The sequence below is a fragment of the Pyrus communis genome, chromosome 12 (assembly GCF_041283825.1).
Source record: "Pyrus communis isolate YQ-2024b chromosome 12, ASM4128382v1, whole genome shotgun sequence".
In the NCBI taxonomy this organism is placed as follows: domain Eukaryota; kingdom Viridiplantae; phylum Streptophyta; class Magnoliopsida; order Rosales; family Rosaceae; genus Pyrus; species Pyrus communis.
The window spans coordinates 2,790,050-2,813,636 of record NC_142576.1 but is presented as its reverse complement, the minus strand read 5'-3'; the positions used below and the strand labels follow the sequence as shown (position 1 = coordinate 2,813,636).

General features: G+C 38.8%; 3 protein-coding genes across 4 annotated transcripts; all 3 read right to left on the bottom strand.

Annotated features, from left to right (window-relative positions):
• Positions 1–354: 354 nt before the first annotated feature.
• On the bottom strand, positions 355–1,959 carry LOC137746329 (putative F-box/FBD/LRR-repeat protein At4g03220; the record flags this gene model as incomplete). Its single annotated transcript, XM_068486414.2, has 3 exons — positions 355–750; positions 839–1,012; positions 1,099–1,959. Coding segments are annotated over 3 exons (1,296 nt in total), but the record flags the coding sequence as incomplete, so codon positions are not given.
• A 1,260-nt stretch (positions 1,960–3,219) lies between these two features.
• On the bottom strand, positions 3,220–14,862 carry REV3 (recovery protein 3). Its single transcript, XM_068485886.2, has 23 exons — positions 14,560–14,862; positions 14,213–14,295; positions 13,916–13,973; positions 13,593–13,642; positions 13,355–13,467; positions 13,232–13,274; positions 12,526–12,594; positions 12,134–12,289; positions 11,826–11,997; positions 11,636–11,727; positions 11,185–11,553; positions 9,496–10,888; positions 9,006–9,230; positions 8,463–8,731; positions 8,022–8,164; positions 7,118–7,709; positions 6,551–6,697; positions 6,127–6,402; positions 5,885–5,992; positions 5,154–5,359; positions 4,657–4,960; positions 3,768–4,385; positions 3,220–3,595 (listed from the first exon to the last, which is right to left on the bottom strand). The coding sequence occupies exons 1-23, from the start codon at positions 14,657–14,659 to the stop codon at positions 3,422–3,424; spliced, it is 5,760 nt and encodes a 1,919-aa protein (XP_068341987.2). The 5' UTR covers positions 14,660–14,862; the 3' UTR covers positions 3,220–3,421.
• A 1,625-nt stretch (positions 14,863–16,487) lies between these two features.
• On the bottom strand, positions 16,488–20,371 carry LOC137745934 (putative linoleate 9S-lipoxygenase 5). 2 transcript variants are annotated; one of them, XM_068485967.2, is made up of 6 exons: positions 19,928–20,371; positions 19,507–19,796; positions 19,102–19,348; positions 18,667–19,005; positions 18,492–18,577; positions 18,258–18,398 (listed from the first exon to the last, which is right to left on the bottom strand). In XM_068485967.2, the coding sequence occupies exons 1-4, from the start codon at positions 20,301–20,303 to the stop codon at positions 18,704–18,706; spliced, it is 1,215 nt and encodes a 404-aa protein (XP_068342068.2). In that variant the 5' UTR covers positions 20,304–20,371; the 3' UTR covers positions 18,258–18,398; positions 18,492–18,577; positions 18,667–18,703. The 2 variants fall into 2 exon arrangements, with proteins under 2 accessions (XP_088536933.1, XP_068342068.2); XM_088680807.1 differs by lacking the exons at positions 19,102–19,348; positions 19,507–19,796; positions 19,928–20,371 and adding exons at positions 16,488–17,533; positions 17,622–17,885 and having other exon boundaries at positions 17,986–18,398; positions 18,667–18,796.
• Between the last annotated feature and the right edge of the window lie 3,216 nt (positions 20,372–23,587).

The following is a 23,587-nucleotide window of genomic DNA, read 5'->3' as shown; positions in this document are numbered from 1 at the left end:
CGATTAAGTTTTTTTGCCCCCGAAGGTATAAGAGAGGATCTCAGCATTGGCTCATTTGATTTATCAGCCTTCTCACCATGGAATTCCTCTCTTGCTTCTTTAGGACTTCTATTCATAAAAGTTTGAGAAGACTCTGAAGTTGAAGACACCTCCCGAATGCCAACATCATCTTCCTTGGGAATCTTACTTTTCCCCCCTCTTGAGTGTCTTGATTTCTTTTCAGAATCATTCTTATCTGCACTTCACTCTTTTCTTGAATCTTCAACTTAGAAATCCCCAATCTGCACTTTGCTCTTTTCTTGGATCTTCAACTTGGAAATGCCGAATCTCTCCCAACCCCACTTCGCCTTTGTCAAAACCATATCCCCAAAAGCTCTCAAGACCCTCTCAACGTGGAGGCTGAGCAGGTGGGGCTTGTGAATCTGCACTAGACTGCTTACGTCGAAATCCAGGAAAACATATCTGAGCGTTTGGTAGGGAAGCTGGTGATTACTTGAACCTGCGATAGACTATGCGAACATTGGAAGTCTTCTCGCTTTCATTCAAATTCTTCAGATGCCCCTTCCCAAGGCCTAATGGATGAATAATCACCATTTTCCTCAGGCTTTGAGCATCCTCAAGAATAAACCTTATGAACTCGATTTGGTTGGTCCCGTAGAAGTGTCGATTAAGGGCTACGGTTACCTCCTTAAGCTGAGAGAGGAAAGGAAGCTTGCTTGACCTCCAGTATTCCATAGTAAGACCTGAACACTGAGAAGGAAACAGGTAGATCAATTGCAAAGTTTCAAAAACATATCAAGAAACTAATGATAATCGTCAAACCGAACATTTTACTTACTTCATTTAGAAGGCAACGGGGCGGCGTTGAAGACTTCACGTCCAAGATAGTTAAATTAGGCATTGCCCTAAGAATAGGGACCAATGCCAACACCAATTCACTACTAAAGTTTCCGATTTTCATAGAGAAATCAAAAACGTTCTCTAAGGGTGGTATTCCTTTCCTGAACAAAGCCTGCAGTTTATTTAAAAAGAAGAATTAAACATCTCACTCTAAATTATGTTTCATATAACACTTTGCCAGAAGAGTAGTGTCTTTACCTTGATGGTATTGTGATTTAGAGTTAAAGCTTTAACCCGGTGCACGCTGGTAAGGAAGTCAACTGCCTTGACATCAGGTGACAGATCTCTACGTATGACATCGGCCAAAGAAAGCTCGGCCCTTTCTAAGGTCCCGAGCTGGTGGTTGACAGTAATCCCATCCCACTCCAAATTCTCAACATCTGAAGCAAATATGCTTACTGTTGTACACCACTCCGAACGCCAATCTATGCGAACATCTTCAAGCTTATGACCGATGATTTTCAGTCGACGAACTGTCCAACTGTTGCTCGAAATACTAAATGATTTTAGTGATGAGCTCTCAATGGTGATATCACCTACCCCATTTGCTAGATGGATCCTACTGATATCAAGGTCAAGTATTTCAACCTTGCACCTCAAAGCATTTTCGATCCATGAAATAAACCGACGTCCTACCCCCTCACAAATGCATGGGGTTTCATTTCCAAAAGTATGTTCACGGACGTCGAATCTAATACCTAAGTGAAGGATTCTGTTCTCCCCACGATGGTCTAAGAACCTATCCACAGAATTTGCGAACCTGGACCACTTATCACAAGTTGATATATCAACTTTAGACAAATCTAATCTGAAACTGGGAGTTGACCAATGGAGCTCCCTGCAGCGTTTGGATAAACTCCCAAAGCGAGAGAGGTCTCCAAATGGAAGCAACGAGAGGATTCCATGAGTAATTTCGTCTGGAAGACTACTCAGCCTATCCACCCTAAACTCTAGACAAACTCTCGGAACTGTTTCACTACTCTTACTTGCCCTACAAGTCTCCAGTACAGAGAGAATCAGAGATTTTAGCAGATGTATACGATCTATTTGGCTCTCCTTTTACCTGCTCGGCAAAATAACACAGTATAAGGATACCTTTGCTAGCCGGAGGAGAGATACAGAGAGAAAGAGGGGGGAAGAAAAGCTTACCTTTGCTTAACGGCGGCAAGAGGGTGAAGAGGATGAGCTTGTTTTGAAGGATTTGTGATGAGCTTTACACCTGCGTTTTGTAGAAAAAAGAGGGAGGAAAGAAGAAATGCTGCGGAGCCAGAGGAAGAAGAAACGAAAAGATGCTTTGAGTAGAGATATTTTCAATGCATATACATTGTATTATTATACAAATGATAAAATATGTCCGTTAAAAAATTAATAATTTAAATATTAATTCCGATTTTCTTCCACTGTCACCCTCAAGTCTATAAATGGGGGAGGAAGCACAGAGGAGATTGACGGCAAAAGCACACAGATATTGACAAAAATTAAAAGAGGACGAGGAGAAGGGAGAAAAAGCAGTAAAAGTTATTTAACTCTTTCTTTTCTTTAGAACTTCGCAGGTGGACATTTTATATTTATCTTCTTCAAAATAAAGAAGAGACAAGGGTGGGCTCCGCAAATCCATTTCAGCGAATTCAAATTGTATTCTATTATTCAGAAATTCATAAATTATATTCGTTCATTGTATCGTAAATTATTTTAAATATTTTTATTTAAAATTAAATATAAATAATATTTAATAAAAATTAACCACACTCAATGAACGAATTCAATTTACAGATGCTAAGAATCCTCGCCAAAAGATCCGGAGAGGATCCTGTTGGCTTCTCGGCAGCTCCTCCTTCCTCATCAAACTTCCAGGGACTCTTTCCCTCTCTTTTCTCGGCAAAAATGGAGTAAAACAAGAGGAAGGCTTCCTTGCTTCTCCCGTGAATCAGCACCACCGTCTCGGTTCTCTCTCTTTCTTCTCTGTCGACAACAACAACATCAACAACGGGGTATCCATCATGGTGATTTCGAACCAGAGTATAAAGCCGTAGGCCCTTGGAGTTCGGCAACTGAAGGAAGGTTCAAACCAAGCCCTTGGAGTTCGGCAACTGAAGGAATCCCTGAATCAGCATCATCATCGTTGCGATTCGGAACCAGATTATAAAGCCGTAGGCCACTGGAGATCCGTGACCTGCACCCGCAACCGAATGGTACAAAGCCGGTCTCAAATGGCACGAAGCCTCGTCAACTTTCAAATGGCACGAAGCCATGTCTAGATTCAAATAGCATGAAGTCACGTCAAATGTCAAATAGCACGAAGCGGCGACAAGTATGGGATTGCTAATCCCGTCTTTGCGGGCCCATTAGTATTTTACTAAAAAACATGTTACTTGACACATTTGGACCCTACTAATATTCTACCACATCATGGCTAACCACATAAATACACTAAAACTAAAATAAAAAAAACTGATACGACCATACAACAACAACATAGCCTTCGGCCAAAGAGTAGAAGAAATAGATTTTCTTGCAGTCTTCAAAACCACTCCACCATGGATTTTGGGTAGAAACCGGTTTCTGCAGCAACAGAAGCGAGCCCTTGTAATTCTTTCTGAACCTTACGCCTCTCGTAGAACACCGAGCATCCAAGAGAAGTGCATTTAATGCCACTTCCTATGACCCAGTCCCCTCCTCCACAATGTCGACAGATCTGCAAGAGAAGAGAAGTGATATCCGTAAAAGCGAATTTCAATAATATATGTCAAACAATGTAACAATTCATTTGAAGGATACAAAAGCAAAGGTTATAAGAATGAAAAATTGGAGAGGTTATGTGTCGTAAACGAAAAACTGAAAAAAAAAAAACTGATCAAAGAACTTACAGCAGCAAGCTGCTGCATCTCTCTCTCCAGTTTCGAAGTTCTTCCAATTACAGCTACAGCAGCACAACTTTTGTTTTCAGAACATTTATTGCACAGATGGGCTGATCCCTGGACCAGCTCCCCGCACAAGATACAATGCCTCGAAAGATAATAATAATCAATTCTGGTTCGGTGTGGATTGGAAGCATAAAAGGCGCGTTTACCAAAGGCTTCCCTGGCTGGCCGGGGCATATCTGAAAACCACTCGTTCAAGTCAGCCCCAAGAAGCCCAAACACTCGCTGCAAAGCTGGGATTATCTGTTTATGGATGTAATAAAGATCATTTAATCTGTATGGTGAATCAATAGCCAAGAGATTCAATGGATCCACCACCATGTCAACCAGACGAGCCCCAGGCTCCCCGTGGATCACAACGTAAGGTATTCGCTCTGCATAACGGGGTTCTGCCCTAGGGTCAGTTTTCATAGCTTTTGTGGCAACAACTGCAGCTGGTGGAAGTGACGAAATAGAACTTGCCCGATAGGTGCCTAGGCGAACTTCCTTTGCAAATACAAAATCCTGAAGAGACACCCTTCCCGATATGATTCGCTTCCACTGACGCTGTAAGTATGTTTTGACCTATGCACAAAAACAGCGGTGATCACCCAACCATGGAAAGTAAAGTCAACAAAACAATATTTCAGGCAAAATGCTCCGGCAAATACAAGATAACCATGAAACTAAAGAAGTAACATGGGAGCATGGATTGACTTGCAATCAATGGATGTCTCACCACACAGAGTATTTCTAATTTATTAGGCATCTTGTTCTTTTTCCTTTTTGGCCTTGATTCTTATCAAACCAGTTGAAATATAATACGAAAAGGAATTCATGACGCATGTGCTTGTACCTCATACATATCCTGATGTTCAAAGAAAAGTCTCAAAGACTGCTCCATTGTCTTGGCAACAGCCGCACATGTATCCCTACGAACTGTCTCAATACCTTTAGCATCAAAAATAGGTTCAATCTGTTCAGGGCTTTCATAACTGTAACCAACATAACGCTTCTTGGTAAGGAGGAAGCACGGGCTGTAAACTTTTTCCATCTTCAAAGCAACTGGATTTGGATTCCTAGCACTAATTTCAGATGCAATCTCGCGTCCAATCTTAAAAGAATCTTCAATAGTGCGTCCTTTTAGGAGGACAAACATGCTACAAACATAAGGCCAGTTAATTTTCCCATCTCAGCACAAATAAAAGAGAAAGAACTGGTACAAAAATCTCCATTGACCCAGAAGCAATCACACAAATAGACCAAATCACACCGAACTAAACTCGTGATGTGTCATGATGCATAATCTGATCGTAATTTTCATCTAATTCATCATAAGAAATTGACTGATACCTGTCTGTATCGCCATAAATAACTTTTGCCTTCCACTTGTCATGTGCATTTATGAATGAAATAGCCTTTTCCAGTGTACTACGGCCACATTGAACAATACTGTCTGCAATCTCGGCACAAGGCATGCGGCCACTAAACCCAGCAGCAGTATAGCCATACGTTACGTTTGATATCAACTTCAGAGCAAGCTGTCTTGCATTAAAAATCTGGAAAAGAATGTGATGCTTGTAAAAATGATAAATTCAACCTTTACGTACTCAAAAGAGCACAATCGATGGAAAAAGGAATTTCCAAAATGTCAAAACTTATATCTTTGAGAATCAATTCTTTCAAAAAGCACTAATGAAGTTGTAAATTTGCATCATATTTTGAGGCTCCCTTGATAAATTATGGACCCACAACATGTTCCACCGAAAGACATTTGTCGCTTCTCATTCAACAACACATTTCAACTGAACCACATCCACACCAAACATGCATTCCAAGGAAGGATGACAAAATTAATAACAGAATATAAATCTAAGCTTCGAAACTTTGCGATTGAATAAAACTTCTTTTGTTTATCTTGGTATAGGTCACAAAAAATCAAACGTTGGAATTCAGAAGAGTACGAATCAGTTAACAATTGAAGCATATGCATACATTGTAAGGGACAATATCCATATATCAAACAACTAGTGTTGAGAACTAAGAGGAACCACACAAACTTTATATTCTATAACGCAACGTACCCTGTGAAGAACTTGCTGTGAAGAAGACAGCTTTTTCATAGCTTGTTTAACCATTATTCTCGTTGACAGTATTTCATCTAACAAACGGGGTAATACACCTTTGCGAACCTGTATCACATGATTCACAGCAAGAAATGGAAGTTATTCTCTCCTCCCTCTTCTGAGTGCATTATCAACTTGTAATGCATGCTCCATACGATTGCATTAAATCTGTAAAACAGAAACAAATACGAAAAGAGTACCTTCTCGGGGACATACATGACACCATTTGGAGTAAGCAGAATCTGATCTTTTAAAATATGAAGGTCATGGGGATCTGGTGAAAACGAACTGACTCCAAGTGTATTTGCCTCTGAAGGTACAACTTTTCCAAGGCATGTAGAATAGCAAAGGTTGTATGCAATAATCATTGACGGATAAAGAGACTGAAAATCCAATACGACAACTGGATCTGCATAAAAACCAGACTCTGGTTCCATGACAAGAGGTATGCACTCCATCGCTGGTTGAGAAGCAACCTACATAAGATCAATCATCAGAGTCATCAAATGGTCTAATATATCATCCACGGCTGCATAAGAATCCAATGCAACAACAGAAAAATGCAATCCACCAACGGGCATCATTAGGAGAGAAATGAAAGAGTAAAAGATAACTCGTAAGAACCTGTTTACTCCCAGGGGATATGGCAACATAGTTTTGTGCATGGGCTAGTCTCAGAAACATGGATTCGACACGGTATTGTGAACCTCTAGAGAGAACTGAAAAAAAGTCAATGCCAAAGACACGTGCAAGTTCTGATGTTCGATTTATCTGCAAAAGCAGTCATGATGAACTTAATAAAAAAGGCAGTGGAATAGAAAAATATAAAAGAGAGTAAACATTACTCTGACGAATTACGAGCTCAATAAAGCTAATCAGATACACATTTATTTAGAAGACTAATCAGATAAGCATAAAAATAAAAAGTTTAATCTCAAAAGACCAAATGGAAGAACTATTGGGACGATTGAAATACTTTAATCATGCCCAAATGGAAAGAAAGGACATAGAAGTTATATAAGAATAGGCCAATCTAACCAATGAAATGCAGGCTTGAAAAAAAGGATAAAGGGCACCTAAAAAGCAACCTCTTAATATCATCGCTGAATGCTCATCATATGAAACACACATACAAGCGCACACAGAGGAAGCAAGCTAGAAATTAATTACCAAAGCAAGAAGTTATCATACCATGTCTAACTGATTCATTATTTCAAGGCTCAGCTTCGCTCTCTCATTTACATATTCAATACATCGATATCTGGCTTGTCCAGGGCCACTTGAAAACCAATTTTCCAGTACTTTATTAGAAATATATGGGACTTTTCGCCTCAACACAGCTTGAGCAACAGCCTCAACTGTGTACATATTGAGCTTGACCTCACCACGGATCAGCCGCCATACATTAAGGATAATTCTACCACAAACATGGACACCGCTGGCATGAGTTCTTCCCCATTCATCCTCAATTACTGGATCTTCTCTTACAACTGAATTGGCAATGACCACCTCAGGAATTATTTTATCTTGTATTGCTTTCTCCAAAACTTCTAAATCTTCACCTTCCACCTTGGATTCAGACAGTGCCCGAGATATTTTGTTGAGTAAACCTATACCAAGATATGAAGCCCTTTCTGCCAAAAAGCCAAGGGAACCACTTTGTATATCCCAACCCATCAAAACATCTGGGTCCAATGAGCACACAATTTTCATAAAATGATCGAATAAGTACTTCTCCTCATAAAAAACCAACACCTTGCAGCCAGAAATTCCATCAAGACTCCTGCAAAAGAAACACACAATAAGCTACTGTAAAATGCCAGCCAACACTACCTAGAAAATGGTATTGATATGTATATCTTCATTGTTCTTAAATATTACAAAAGGTTTTATAATGTTCCAGTTATTTAAGCATATTGCCCGAAAAATTTAAGGCCACAAATTCCACTGTATATAAAACATCCAAATTGTCACTACCAAATGAAACAATCATTACAAATATCCCAACCAGGATGATGCACCATCATACTCATTGTAGAAGAAAGATTCGAAGAAAGATAAGTATTTAAATTTCAGTATAAATATAAGATTTTACCTCTGAGAACCTTCAGCTTTACTGTGCAAAAGCACATGAACTTCAACAATAGGATCACTATCATTCTGAATAGCAAGAGAGATAAAATTGATGGCATCAAACCGAGGATCAGGTCGAAGATCTCCTCTTGATTGTGCTTGAACCTGTCCCCAATGTTGCATTCAAGTTGTATCAATGCAAATGCTAATAAACATTTGAACTAGTGAAAGTTTCGAGGAAACTTAATATAAAAAATTTAATCACAATATTCTTATGAACCTTTATACATAAAGCAACAAAAAGAATTGTTGACAATATTGCAACCCACTAAACCTAAAACATAGGCACAAATCATTCCAGAAAAATCATTGTGATTTTGTAAATCAGATAGAGCTAGAAAAATAAAAGTAGACACTAGTACTGCTATCTGTTTTGATAAGACGAGACTACTACTTTATATACCTCTATGCTTAACAATGTCAGCTGTTGGCCTGCGCCAACACTTGCAGGGTCCCTGAATCCAATTTGACTAAGAGGAGTGGGCTTTGATCTCCCATCTGGGCCAGAAATCTGAGAATTATCTTGTGAGCATTCGGAGTTTGTTTGAACTTTAACAGCATCTCCTTCTCTTTGCGCTATTCCCGTCCTGTCAGTGCATAAACGGTTCCTTTCTTCTTCATGATTTTCATGATTCTCTTGAGGTCCTTGGGGCAGAATAGATGGAATGTCATCTACAGAACCACATCCAGGTGAACTTTAGTCCCAATCATTAAGCAAAGAACTCTGTAAACTAGTCAGACTCCTAGAAGATCGTAGAAAATGTTTACACATGAGAAAACATTTGTACTTTCTAAGGTTTAATATCTTTCAAGAAAAGAAATAATTTATCATTTTCAGATTCAAATTGATAGTGGCACATTGCTATCAGAAGTAGCACCTAGAAGTCCATAACAAAAATTTAGAGCTAATTGTAATAGCCTCAATCTACAAAATTCTAGCAAATACCTTTTTCATCACTTGACAACCATCTATTCACCTTTTCGGCAGAAGGGGGTGAAGTTGCAGGTGTTAACAAATACAAGTAAGAGCCATCAGTTTGATAGTGAGTCGGGACACCCATAACAGATTCTTCATGAGAGCTAGATTCACTTCTAACACACTTGTTCTGAATTTCTTTCTCGTCTGGGAAATCTCCCACAAAGAAGGGGAAATAGTCATCCGTAGCTCTTCCTTGAATAGAAAACATAGGCTGGTCAGCAATAATTTCTAGCAAAGCACTACAGCATGACATCAGAACCCAACCCAATCAACAGAATAATTCCTAAAACCTAAGCATGATGAATGAACCAACTTAATGTCAGAGATAGAATCAATGGTAACAATATTAAAGGATGCAAAGCACAAGGCATTTATGCTAATATCATCGGTCAATATTTAAAAGTTTTCAACTTCCACTCTTTGAAAAACATATTTCTTAACCAAATGCTAGTAATACCATCGTATAAAGATGAAGCGTCTTTAGATGCCCTGTCCTTCCAGTCTGGAACAGGAGGCTTCTTGTGGAATGTCATTCCAATTAAGTCCTCATCATCCAGATAGATGACCTCAGACGGTGGGTGTCTGAGCCCAGATGAAACAGAGTCCCTACCCAGTTTTAGGACACCAGACCTCTCATTGTTTAGAACAGCACTGACAGTTGTGGCATTTGCATCCATGGGATTCTCAAAAGACATTTCATATACTCCACCCTTGGAAGATAAGCTTTCAAAGCCACTTTCAACATAACCATCTCCATCAGCCACTTCATGCTCAGCAGACCAAGTCTGCATTCTTTTGTTCACAGAAGGAACTTGAGAAGGGCCTGTAATCAAGGAGTTCCGAAATTGAGCCATTGCACCAGCACCAACTTCTTCACCAATCAACACATTGGAATCCAATTTTCCATCTAACGGACTTGCATGTAAAATGTTGTCATTACTAGAACACAGTGGAAGTTTACCATACATTGAACAACCAGGATTGGTTGGTTTAGCATCATATTTATAAGCCTTATAACTTCCTGATTGTTGGTCAGCTAATGATAGCCTGAAGTTAGATGACTCGTGAGGCTTCCTGTCATGCTCATCAGTACCTGACACTCGAAAATCTAAACGCTTTGCGCAGAGAAGTGTGTCTTCGTTTTCCTGCCTCCCACTACTTTCAGGTGGCTCAACTCGGTAGGATCGCTTTCTCCTCATCAAGTCCCTCACAGAGCATCTTGCCAACATACTACTGTCTTTTGCGTCACAAGTTCCAGTGCCTGCACGTTTTCCCACTTCATTTTCAGAAGAACTTGTACCACTAGGGTCCTTTGTTTCTATGTGTAAACGGGCATGTTCCCCTTCTGTCTTCATCTTTGAGGTCTCACAGAAAGGTAAAGAGCCCCATAATTTTTTCCTTTTGTGCTTATGATTGAAGCTGGAGCTAGCATCTTGCACCTGATGGCTGGAGGTCCTAAATTCACTCTTCCCCTCTATTTCAGAAAAGCCTCCAACTGATCCATCACAAGGAGTTGAGAAATCATCATCCCCACAACCATCCACCTGGTGAATCACATACTCAGACGAACTTTTTGAAGAATTCTTTCGATCTGAAGGGTAAGAATCTCTTTCTTGCAATCTTTCAAAGTCAATCATATCACCAACCGAATCAAGTATGTCCTCACACTCCTTTTGGGATTCAGTCTCATAATCCACATTAGCTTTGTTTAGAACATTGTAAATGGTTGTTGCCGGCAACAAGGGACTAAGAATTGTCTCACAAACAAGTTCGTCATCAGAGTTTATATCATCAGCGGCCTGAGAAGTAGCAAGCCATCTAAGAAGACCTAGTGCTTCACTATCTGTAACCTGAGAGAAAACATATGATTCCTATCATTGCCAAGACACAAAATATATCAGAAGGAAAGGCTTCACCAAAGAATCTAACCTCTAACAACATACAAAAGACATCACAGCTATGCAGGTTGAATCATTAGTTGTTAAGAGTTACACGGTTCCAAATAACTTGCAGTAATAAGTTCCATAAAAGGAAACGCAAAAAACTAGCCAAGCCCCTGTAAATTCACAGGGCCAAGAAAAGAATTTCCCAAGAGTGAAAAATCTGCATCAGCGATAAAAGAGATGCATAATCAGGATTTTTATACCTTCATGTTTACCGTCGGGATTACTTGTGATGATGGAAGTTCCTTATTCAATGATAGTTTGGCATTTGGAACACTATCTTTTGTAGAATCTTGTGTTGGCAGAGATCCAATTATTTCTCCATCAATAAGATTATCAGTTTGGGGTCCAGCAAAGTTTCCTTCATCTTTTCGAGATGCCATCTGCTCCACAGACCTTACATCTTTCCTTAATTGAGTTCGACACAGAGAACTTTCAGCTTCACTGTGCACTTTAATAAGCTTGTTGTCAAATTCAAGACCAACCGAGAGAGTTTTCAAAGCATCTTCAGGAAGTGGTTTGGCAGGATCAGGTGGTATTGCTGCCTCATGTATTCCAGTCCTTTCACACTCCTAAGGACCAAAAAAGAAAGGAACAAATGTAAGACGCATAACAATAAATTAAATATAGCAATTGAATGAGATGAAGACAAACCTCCAAAATTGGTATAAGTGACTGAACCATCTTCACATCTGAACAAGTTTGTGAGAGAGAAGTATACATCTTAAGCTGCTGATTAAGAATCTCTGTGAAACCATAAAGTAGTAAAGATTTGATCAGCTAAAGAACAGTGATGAAGAAAGATAGCGCAATCTCTGTGGCATAACTGAGAATAAAAACAAACCATCTACAGTAGAATCGCCCTCAAGTTCACAAATACTTTGACGTTTAATGCAGTTAATGTCTGGATCTGAGGAACCTTCAAATTCACCAGGAGAATTCCATGTCCAATCAACTGGAATTGTGGAAGATATCCAAACAGGTGAACCCAAAGACAGATGGCCACGTATATCTGCCTGATATGAAAATCCAAAACGTCATACAAGAACATTATTCAAAGTTACAATCATGCTCATCAAATCCTGGCCAAAAGCATAAATACCAACAATGTCAATTCAAACATATGAAATGCAGAAAAGATAAAATGTTGACCTGCAAATCAGCAGACATGCAAGTCGTTTTATCTATGTTCTGACTAGGCTGTCCATTGTAAACAGACCTTCTATGGACGAAAACATCTGGTATTGGATGACGGAATTTAATCTTTGATACATGTAGATGACCCATCCCATACAAGTTGTAGTCAACCTACCAAAAAGGATATGAATTTATAAGTGAGGATGTAAGGACAGTGGCACATTTTGTGTGGTTACATATATGAACCTTTTCAAAACAACCTAATCAGATGTGTACAAATATTAAAACAGACAAAACATCATAGTTAAACTTTGGGAGCACTTAGTCCTCTAGCAACCAAATGCTAACATGTACAATTTTATGAACTGACAATCAAAGAAAAAAATAGTAGGCAGGAAGTTATATACCATAAATTGAAGAATGAAGGGAATGTGAGATTCATGAGGCTGCAAGCATTTATCAAAAACTGAGCTTCCCTGAAAACCGATGATAAGAATGATAAATCAAGCATCCACTTAGTCCACTTTATAATACAAGCTAAATCAAGGCCAAAATATAATGTGACTCACAAACATACACCCATTTAACGATCCATGATCATCAAATTTCATTTAAATCTAAAGAAGGTCAATAAAAGCTCAATGAAAATCTGATTGAGAAATTTGCGCAAGGGTTATAATCACAAGTAAGAGGCTCAATTCCATATAGAATGTGAAATCTTGCAAAGAATCAGTTTTAAGGCCAACAAGAATCAATATCTTTGGTTGACAAAAGATTTTACAGAGGTGCACATGCTACAAAAGAAATAGTTTGAACAAGTTTAACACTTGGAAATATAAAAGAAATAAAAAGACAGAATCAGAAGCATCATTAAGAACTCACAACCTCCAATGAAATGCTTCCACTTAAAAAATGTCCAAGATAATAAAAAACCGCATTGTTTACTACTTTATAAACTATAAAATTAGAATTGATAGTACTTAAAGGGAACTTCACATCAAAGAATCAATAACCACAACGAATGGGGAAGAAATCTCTAACACATCAACCGTCAAAACTCAATAGTAAGAATAATACATCTCAAACAGACAAGAGACATCATGAGGATAGTACCAGAAGAAGACTTGCAGCACGAGAGACATCATGGGGATAGTAGCTTAGTTTCTTGTTAAGGTGTTCAATTGTATACTCCTAGACTACTAAGGATATACATCCATAGAAACAAGATTAGGATACAGGTATATCTTCACAAACAACTCCTCCGATGAGTGGTAACCATAAAGCTTCCTAGCCTGGACAAGGCTGCAACTATGTACATGTTGTCGCTTTGAACCAGCATTACCTTTGAGCTGTAAGTGTTCACACCAAACACATTAAAACTGTATTTCAGTACCAGACATGTGAAGCAGGGAACCGTAAACCAGATAACATGCACTACATAATAGTGTATTTGATCTGATTCAATGAGGCATACCTTCAAAGCTTTCTCTATAGCAAGAGCTACATCATGTGTGTACGAATCACCTGTGTGGTCAAACAAACAGGAAAATAATATATTTCTGTATCAAATCAGACTTCAAATGACGTGCTAAAGCATAACTACAGAGGAAGGTCAAACTTAACAAACCCTAAACTTCAGACAAGAATGAACACAAATGTATAATCTCCTAAAAAAAATGAGCTTTACAAAAAAAAAATTCCAGCAGGTAAACAGAACACAGTAAGTCTAAAAATAACACCAACCCAGTAAAGCATTCAACTTTTTGGTGCTGGCCTAGTTCAAAACACACTATGTACCTTTCTGGTGCAGCTGAATCGGGATATCAGCGCATGGCACATATAAGTACGGTAATGCCTGCACATTATAAAAGATATTAATTAGCCTGAAGAAATAAGCGCCAAAAAGGCAAAGTAGCAGCACAACTATATAGAAACATGTACCCCGTCGACCAATACGAAAAATTAACGTGGCAATTTATGATCCGAAGACAATAAATAAAGCTATCCAAACTCTTCAATTTGCGTACCCGAAAGCAGGGAAAGAAATACCAAAAAAATTATACTTAGAAATGAAGAAATAAGCAACAATCTTACTCTATGAATGTGCAAGCAAGTCTTCTGACCAGCAGGCGTGGCGCCGAATATTCTTATAACTGGCACCTCATTCACCTTCCCACCTTCAAAAATAATTGAATTGAACCACAATTAACAACAAATTCACACAAAAATTGCAATTTTTAACGAACTACCAATTTCTCTAATTTGAAGATTAAACCTTAATTATCTGTTTGTTTGCACAAATTGTTAACAAAAATCAGTGAAATTGAAATCTACTTTCCAAAAATTGAAGAAATTGAAGTCCAAGTTCAATGAAACGCAGAATGAAAGAGGCTATGAGCTTAACCAAGCAAACGGCGTCGTTTCTGCTGGGAAAATCTTACCTTGGAAGCTACTGTAAGAGATATCGAGGCCTGGCATCGGCGGCGCCATGTAGTAGTCGACGGAGACGATCCGTACGCTGAAAGAGTCCGAAGCCACCATTGGATTTTTCCAAAATTACGGAAATGAACCCGCCAGCAGAAGCGCAAGGAAGCAGGAAGGATGGTTATTTAGTAATCTAGTGGAGTTTTTGACTGAGGATTTAAAAATTGGGGAGCTTTTTCTCCTGAAGTGTGAAGAGGAAGAAGAAGCACCAATTTTTGGCGCAGGAAGTCGGCGGTTATGTTTGAAAAACAACTGTTTTTGTAGTTCTGTATCCGACATGGTTTTTGTAACATCCCACGCGTCCAGGAATGGATCTTGTATTTCTAGCGTGAGGCATTTTGGAAGCTCACTGGGTTCTATAGGAATTCCGAAGTTAAGCGAGTTTGTGCAAGATCAATCCCATGATGGGTAACCCATTGGGAAGTTATCGTCTAAGTTCTCATAAACAAAATCGTGAGGATGTCGTTTCTTAGAAACAAAACCATGAGGGTGTCGTCTGAGTTCTCAGAAACAAAACTGTGAGGGTGTAGTAGGGGCCCAAAGCGAATAATATTGTGCTACGGTGAAGTCGAACTCAGTTCTCAGAAATAAAACCATGAGGGTGTGGTAGGGGCCCAAATCGAATAATATCGTGCTACGGTCGAGTCGAGCGCAGTATGTGGTGAGACCCGAGCCAAGATGTGACAATTTGGTATCAAAGTCAATTCCTAGCTGGAAGTGTGCCGACGTCCTACATCGGTCAAGAGAGTGGATCCTGTAAACCTTATATGTATATTCTCATTTTGGGAGCTCACTGACTTCGGAGTTCGCGCGAGAGCAATCCCATGATGGGTGACCCACTGAGAAGTTCTCGTGTGAGTTCCCAAAAACAAAATCGTGAGGGCGAGGGTGTGATAGGAGCCCAAAGCGGACAATAGCGTGCTAGTCGAGCCTGGTATGTGGTGGGGGCCCGGGCTAGGATGTGACAGTTTTCGGCTAAGATAAAGCTACCAAAATTTTTAAATCAAATGATATAGTTGCTTATTTTTTGTGAAAAAAAGATATAGTTACTTCTTTATTATTAATGATATATTATTTAATTTACAAATTTAGTTTAAAATTTCGCTCTTCATTACCCTTTTGGTGAATCAAATGAATTGAATTTTTTTTTCTTCATTTGGTGATTTTCATGGTTATGCCGCTTATGACTCGTTTAAAAGTATTTTTTTAAGTTTTTAAAAGCTCTTTTGATAAAATTATGTTGATATCAATCCCTAATAAAGATGCAAAAATAACCGGTGGGTTTGGACTCGCGGTGGACTGCTAGAACTGTTTGTTCGTATGCTCAAATGGATTCAGTCAGTGTTACTCCTACTACTGCCCACCACAATTTCTTGATTTCTTTCCTTATTCCCCATCAACGTAGCATCATTTTACAACTGAAACCATTTACTTCAGAAAAATTCATTTGATTTGAAGAAGTTTAGACATCTATATTTGTCGAACAAATGGACAATTAATGTAACAAGTGATACACCGTAAATTTTTTTTTTTTCATTAATTCATATATGACTCAACGATTTCAGAAGCGCATGAGCTTCAGACAATGGTAAAAAAAATCAACGATTTCGATTATAACTTAAGCCTCGAGATAATTGTATAAAGATTTATGCCTTGGCATACAAGTAAGCTAACTTATCGCACAAGTAACAATCACAACTAGGACTAGGAAAAAAAAAATACTAGGACAGGAAAACCTAACCCAGAGGGAAAGGGAATCCTAACCGGATTCACTCCTTTAAACAGAGCAGTTACAGCAGTATTGTCCGAAAAGGAGGTAATATGACATGGTTTCTGATACCCTTTTCGTCTATTCAAATTTCTAAAAAGGCCTGTAGCTAAAATCTTTATGAATACCGAAATCAATATTTGTATTTCTAAGTTTATTCTTACAAACAAAAAGAATTACATATAATCATTCAGTACTACCGTCTGCTGGTTTCCTCTTCACTTGAAAGTGAGAGGTATTAAGTTCAAATCTCGTGAATAACAAATTCGATACCAAATTAGGCTACCAATTGTGTGGTTTTGCTGAACCCCTCTTCCCTTTAATGTAAAAATATCGTTGTACTAAAAAAAACAAAAAAAACATATAAGATGAGTAAAATACAATATAAACAAAAAACAAAAGAGAAGATCTAGATGTTGATACTGGTGGGAATTCCCTTGTTAGTAAGTCCAGGTTCACTAGAAGGATACAGCAAAGTGTAAGGGATCTTTGCCGGTCCGAACCGGTTTTTCAATCTCTCATCCTTGTTCATCTTTTCAATTTTGGCCTCAATCGCTTCCAACTTCTTTTTAAAATCCTCAGAAGCCTGCAGTATGTCTGCATCCGTTGTCCACTCCGCGGTGTCACGCTGTCCGAGATAGAGCTCATCAGCCGGGTGCCTTGACAAGATTTCCACCGTGGCCATTCCAAGAAGTGTCGGCAGCTGAGGTGCAAACGTTTTCAAGAATGCCTTGTCAGGGTTTGCCCTCAGCTCCTCATACTCTGGAGTGCCTTCTTCAGGCATGAACCGCCGGCTTATGGTTGGGCGGTTTGGGACGAATCCACCAATCGAGTACTGACCGTAGTTGATTGCTGCATGATGAGCTGAAGCAATATATATGATAGTTGTGCATGATTCTATCAGCTCGTCACGAGTCTGCATTTTAGGCCACCAGGGTTCATCTTTCTTGTCCCCGTGGCCTACCTCGCGGAGTTCCTTCCACCAGGATTGGAGTTCCGAATCATTTTGAACCGTTTGATCATTTTTGTAATAGATGGAGCAATAGTCATTAACCCATGTTTTAATTGCAGACCATAATTCAAGCCCGTCTGCAGCATATGGATAGTCCTCTATCAGTAAACGCACACCGTGTGATGCACTTGAATCTTCAACCGCCATTCCTCTGAACATAGAAAACGGAACATACTTTCAATTGCCATCGATTGTAGATGAAAAATGTACTTGAAAAATGCTACTAACCAAGATATTACCTTTTGATCAGATCAGTGGGGAGTGCTTGATCAGGAAAAGTCCAGTCCTTGTACATTGCTGACGACCATTCCATCGAAAACTTTGAAGCAAAGATTATTTCCTCTATTACTCCACCAGCGTTTGTGAGAACCTGTCGCGCAGCTGCGTTTGCATTCATAGTCTCACGAAAATGAGGATGCAGAAGTTTATTAATTGGGTGAAGCACGCTCAACTGCCTGTTTGCCGCTATCACAAATGGCTCAGTCACTGCATGAGCTCTCAACCTGCAACAAACATGAACATAAATTTAAAATTTTACGAATTTATTTTGCTATTGCAAATGCTACGATTTGTTTTTCTGTTATTTCTTTGAAAGGGTTATACCAGTGGCTGAAAAGCTGATGACAGCCGGAGTCATTTACAAGTGCATAAGCTTTAGCAAGTTGCCAAATGGAACTCTCGATGCCTTGGCTAGACGGAGTATAGACTTTGCTAATGCAGCCAAACTGATCTCCATCCGGATGCGGCAAGCTAAGTTCAATAGCTATTGGCTTCAAAGTCCCATCATTGTTCAAGAAAAGGAGTGTTCTGCTTGTGTATGCTTTGGTAGAAGTTGTGTTTATTCCCCTCAGGTACGGCATCCATGCATCGTGGTGGTCTAATATGAATAGCTGCTTGTTCTTGATTGCGTCATCTATGCTGAGTCCATTTAAGTTATGTTCTATATGTTCTTTAGTTATTTGACTTGTTTGATCCCCGTATGCTTCTCGGTCTAGCTTGCTAGCCGGTGGATATTCCTGTAGTTAATGCAGAAATTATAGCGATTAGGGATGAACAATTGGGAAAAAACAAATGTATACAACATAATAAATCATGAAAGTTAAGATTACTTGGAGACGACGTATTGTAACAGGATTTACTCCGGCCAGCAGTTCTCTTGCAAATTCTTCGTCAGTTCTCCATGCCGACTTATCCTCTAGTAGAAAAATCATTAAAATGCCAGGATCGGTTAAAAAGAAAAGCAGATATGAAACTGAAGGCACATACAACACTATACTATATTACCTTTGATCACTTGAGGCACCGGAAATTTTAGAAACTTTTAGCCGTCAGTTCGAAAAAGTTCCTTGAACATCTCCTCCGGTATGCTATCACTAACGTATTTTAGTATCCCATCAGGCAACTCTAATCCTCCTTCATAGAGTTTAAGTACGTCTTCCATGGTTTCGAACTCGTTTTTGTTACCAAGGAGTAGAGCTCTTATCTCAGGTTTAAGGACCTGAGGGATGGATTTCAGGACATAAGCAAGCAAATCTGACATCTTTAAGGGTCCAAATCGTTCATCTCTCGGAACATATACATTTACTCTCTGGATAAGCTTCAGCCTGCTCTCGGTGTTAGGATCTATCAAGACAAGTATAAACATCTTAGTGACTATTCTTTTTTAATAATACCGAGTTTGAGTAGTGACGGCACGAGAAGTGAATTTTATTTACTGACCCGTTTTTGTTGCTGGTCTTCCTGTTCTTCCCCGGCGAGGATATGGGTACTCAATAGACCCTCCGAGGACTGGACGCGCATATTCGAGACCCTTATCTGGATTCCCCAAATCATTGTAGTATGCATAGTCATAGACCCTGTCCCATTCCTGAAGCTCTCCTCGTTCTTCATCGTCTCCTCGCAGGTTTACAAGCTCTTCTTCTCTGAATTTCTGTAGTGATTTTGGTGTATCACCTGGAAGATAAGTCTGCACAAACACATAAACCAATCTGTTAATTACTGGGGGACTTCGTGCGATTGTAACGACCTTGTAGCAAAGAAAACGGTCTTTTTTGTACAAATATACGAACCAATCTATTGATTTAGTGGGGGACTTTTGCGCATTGAAATGACTATTTTCAGTACCTTGTTAGCAAAGAAAACACGGTCTTTTTTGTACTTGTTAGCAGGATATACCCATGAGTTGCAAACGAAGTGGACTCGACCTTCACCAGGAACATCTTCGAGGGTGACAGTCTTCAAGTAAAACTCACTGTGATGATAATTTCTAACTATGAATGCTCCCGGGACGCCAATTTCCTCATCCCAATCGAAAGTAACATCAAATGCAGTCTCCCCCGCTGTTAAGGGGGTGATTGTGGTCACCCAATTCTCCAAGTATGCTGGCTTTCCAACTTTTCCTGTCGACTCATTTTCTACAAAAAGCAACATATCAAATTAAAAAAATCCAAAAAACGTCGATTTTAAGTATTTAAGAAGTAAACTAGGAGCTTATGTATCTAATCTACGAACTTAAAAGGCAAAATACTATGTATTCAGTTCTCACCAGGGTCACCATTAACCGAACTAATGAGCCTTAGAGAAACCGCTTTGCCTAACAGCTCGTGAACACGATCAAGAATCGAAGCTTTAAGGTCGTTCAAGTCGAGAACAATTTTCTTCATCAACACCACTCTCCCTTTGATCTTCTTGCCTTCATGTTTCGGCTGCGTAGCAACTGTGGTGTCCTGGGATGATGCCTTAACAACCGTTGAAGATAGCTTCAACGGTTGAGATCGTGTAATCATAGGCAAAAGTATTGGTCTCGTGTGATTGAGTGATGAAAGGTTGTTGCCTGCAACAACTGAGTTCTTCATCTGATTCCGAGACGGACACTGTCTCCGAAAGCTCGAAGGAGCTGTGAGATACTTGGAATGCAGCATCTTTATCGAAATCGAGAATGGAAAATGTTAACAGAAGGAGAAAGGTTTCAAGATCTTTGAAGTGTGATGGGAGAAGCATGTGTGGCATTTAAAGGTCAATGAGTTCAATAATTTTCAATTTAATCCAGCCATTATTTTTTACATTTTTAAAGACTTTTGTGCTACCTGCCATGCCTGCATGTGAAGGTTTTCGATACGTAACGAATTTATCCAGCTACTTTTCTTGCAGTTTTTAGGGTTTGACTTAAAGACCAAGTCATGAATTTGCATGGTTTAATTTGACATGTGCTTCCTCTCTGTATGTGTGATTCCCTCACAATTTAGATTAGTTTACAATTAAGTTATCCAACTACGTTTCTTCCCATTTCTAGGGTTTGCATGTCGAACAAGTCATGATTTTGCATTGTTATGATTCAATGAACGACAGCCCTCCTTGTTTTTGTTTTTGGGTGAACAAGTCCAAATCTTTTGAACCACTTTTATTGTCGTTTTGCACTGTTTAAAAATTCAAACAACATTAATCAATTTTTTTAATAGATGTCGACGTATTCATATTGGCTACAGTAGATATACTTATCTATATGCGCTACATTCAAATGCCCTTTAAATTAATTTAAAGTTATACCATTGGCATGTCCCGTTGGACACCACAATGACCACGTGATGGCCGACCTCCGTACGTAAGGTGACGCAAGCCATCATCATTCCTATAAGCTGTCGACAAGGCAAATCCCAGCACAGATATTCATACTTCAGATATGAGACAAGATAAAATTCAGATAGACAAAAGATTGAACAATCGTGCCGAAAGACATTCCTACTCCAAGGCTCTAACATCGTAATAATATCAAGACTGACACAATGGTGCAGAAGAAAATCCTATCGTGCTTATGCTCTAAACATCTCCATGCATTCTCATATTTTAATTTTAAAGATATGTACTGTATTTATAAAAATTATGTTCGACACAAATTTGCATGCATATTCACATATTTTAAACATAAGCACGATAGGAAGGCTTGCATCATATCTCAGGTATCGGTCAGCATGGCCATCCCGGTGTCTGGACCGGGACTGATGCGTGGTGCGGGTCAGTTATATAACTTAAGCAACATTAGGTCTTCTTATAGCACCTTTTTTTTTATTTTATCAAATTATTTGTACAAATCCTCTGTTTATATCTTTACTGTTTTCTGTTGACCATGTGTGATTTGGTGATAGATGCTTCACTTTCAAGTACCTAATTAATCAACCATTTCTATCTTAACAAATTTTAGGCTATCTTCCAAACCAACAAATATAGACAAATGTAAGCAATCTTAGATTATGTAATGACACTCTTTGGGGAAACTCATGATGGACTACTATTATTGGGTGTAGAAAATGCTAAGGAGATTATCTTAAAAGTGAGACTCACTATGGACTCTTTGTCACCTTATTTTTTAGCACAATGTTTTATAATGTTGGTGCGAAAATTAAAGTTAAACTGTGAGGTGGCAGAGAATCCATAAAGAGTCCTACTTTAAGAGAGTCTCTTTAACATTTCTAACCGGCGTAAAGCAATCAAATATTTTGAAACAGTTGCTGGCTGCTAAACTGTTACACAATTTTGTAGCGCTTGCTAGTAAATACGAGGACTCGTAATGACCTCAACAATTATTTCGTGTTAGAGCAAACCAGTCTTTAATTTAGGTGGCCCGGTTAATAGATTGAAGGTTGGCAATAGAACTTCCATTTCTCTCTCTCGTTTTAATTAGCATGTTAGCTAGTTGGCTTTCTTTTATGAAACTGCACTACACCAAATCCTCTTATTACGTCTTTGGTGTTGATGGTGCAACAATAGCACTTTTTATGAGATGATTTGATGTATGAGACGAATGTTGTTGATGTTGGTGGTGGTCAATAAATATGGTCGATTTGAGGTATTAGTTGGAGACAAATAGCTAACGTCAACAGTAGTTGCCTCCAACTTTTATGTTAGAGATAAACAAAACTATTGTGGCCACGATTTTTAATTATTCCCTGCCCGTTAAGAGCTATACAGGTGTACCTGTTGAATTGTTCAAAGAACGAATAACCATACCCAAAACCACTTACCTATCTATCTGTAAAGAATGAATTATCTTGCCCAATCGTCTCCCATTTCTTTTAAAAAGACCTATGTGCTACTTGCCCTGCATGTGAAGGTGTTTTTAGACGTAATCGACTTAATCCACCTGTATTATTTTCTATTTCTGGAGGTTGACTTTAAGACCTAATCATTTTGCGTTGTTTATAAAATTAGGATGAGAATCCTCTTCGGATCTTCTTTGTGAGGATTCTAGGGATCCTCATATTCTAGCAGTTCATTATACATTGTGCGACCAGTTTTCGTCAGATACTATTTATGTTTAATTTTAAATAAGTAAAGTCAAATGATTTCTAACCGCATGATATATGATGACTAACTAAGATGTGAGGATCCCTAGGATCCCCACAATTTGGATCCGGATGGGATCCAAGAGCATAAAATGATAATCAAGCAACTTTAACCAATTTTTTTAGCAGACAGGAACAAATTCATATCGGTTATAAAGTGAACAGATTTATCAAGCACAATCTCCTTACTACTCTAAACATTGACCACTTATAGCGGATATATTAAGTATGATCATCCATGAGTTGCAAAGAAAACACGGCCTTTTTTTGTACTTCTTAGCAGGATAGACTCATGAGTTGCAAACAAAGTGGACACCAGTAGGCCTATATCTATACATACATACATCCTTAAAATAAATTACAGAGTGAGGCGATAAAAACGTGTGTTAATAATTGTGTAAGAAAAGTAGTGCACAAATACTTGTACATATTAATACAAGATAGTGGTCCAATACTTTAGAAAAAGACTTGGATAGTTTTTTCCAGGTCAGCCTTTGTCCTCATGTGATGGTCGTTGTTGGATTTGGATCTTCTTCTGAGTTTAGGAGGCTGAGCCTCTTGAGCAAAGCACACTGGCTGTTGGATTTTGATCCAATAGCTACAATTATTATAACTTTTAGAGGACCCCCTGTTTGTAGCCGTTGAATTTTGATCCAACGGTCCGTGTGCTTTGCTCAGGAGGCTCAGCCTCCTAAACTCAGGAGAGAATCCAAATCCGTCGTTGTTTACATTTCACCAACTTAATCTATCCAATAAATATTAATTTTTCCCTTTGACAAAAAAAAAAAAAAAAAAAAAAAAAAGAGTTAATTTTTCTTTTTCTAGGGTTGACTCAATGATGACTTAAACATCCGGTCTTTTTGTAT

Coding starts and splice junctions, on each gene's coding strand:
- LOC137745934 (XM_088680807.1), bottom strand. CDS start 18,242: ATGCCGTACCTGAGGGGAATAAACACAACTTCTACCAAAGCATACACA. Junction 17,886..17,985: donor CATCAGCTTTTCAGCCACTG/GTATAACCCTTT, acceptor TGTTTGTTGCAG/GTTGAGAGCTCATGCAGTGA. Junction 17,534..17,621: donor CCCACTGATCTGATCAAAAG/GTAATATCTTGG, acceptor TTCTATGTTCAG/AGGAATGGCGGTTGAAGATT.
- REV3 (XM_068485886.2), bottom strand. CDS start 14,659: ATGGTGGCTTCGGACTCTTTCAGCGTACGGATCGTCTCCGTCGACTAC. Junction 13,468..13,592: donor CTATAGAGAAAGCTTTGAAG/GTATGCCTCATT, acceptor GAACACTTACAG/CTCAAAGGTAATGCTGGTTC. Junction 9,231..9,495: donor CGCTTCATCTTTATACGATG/GTATTACTAGCA, acceptor TTTCTATTCAAG/GAAGAGCTACGGATGACTAT.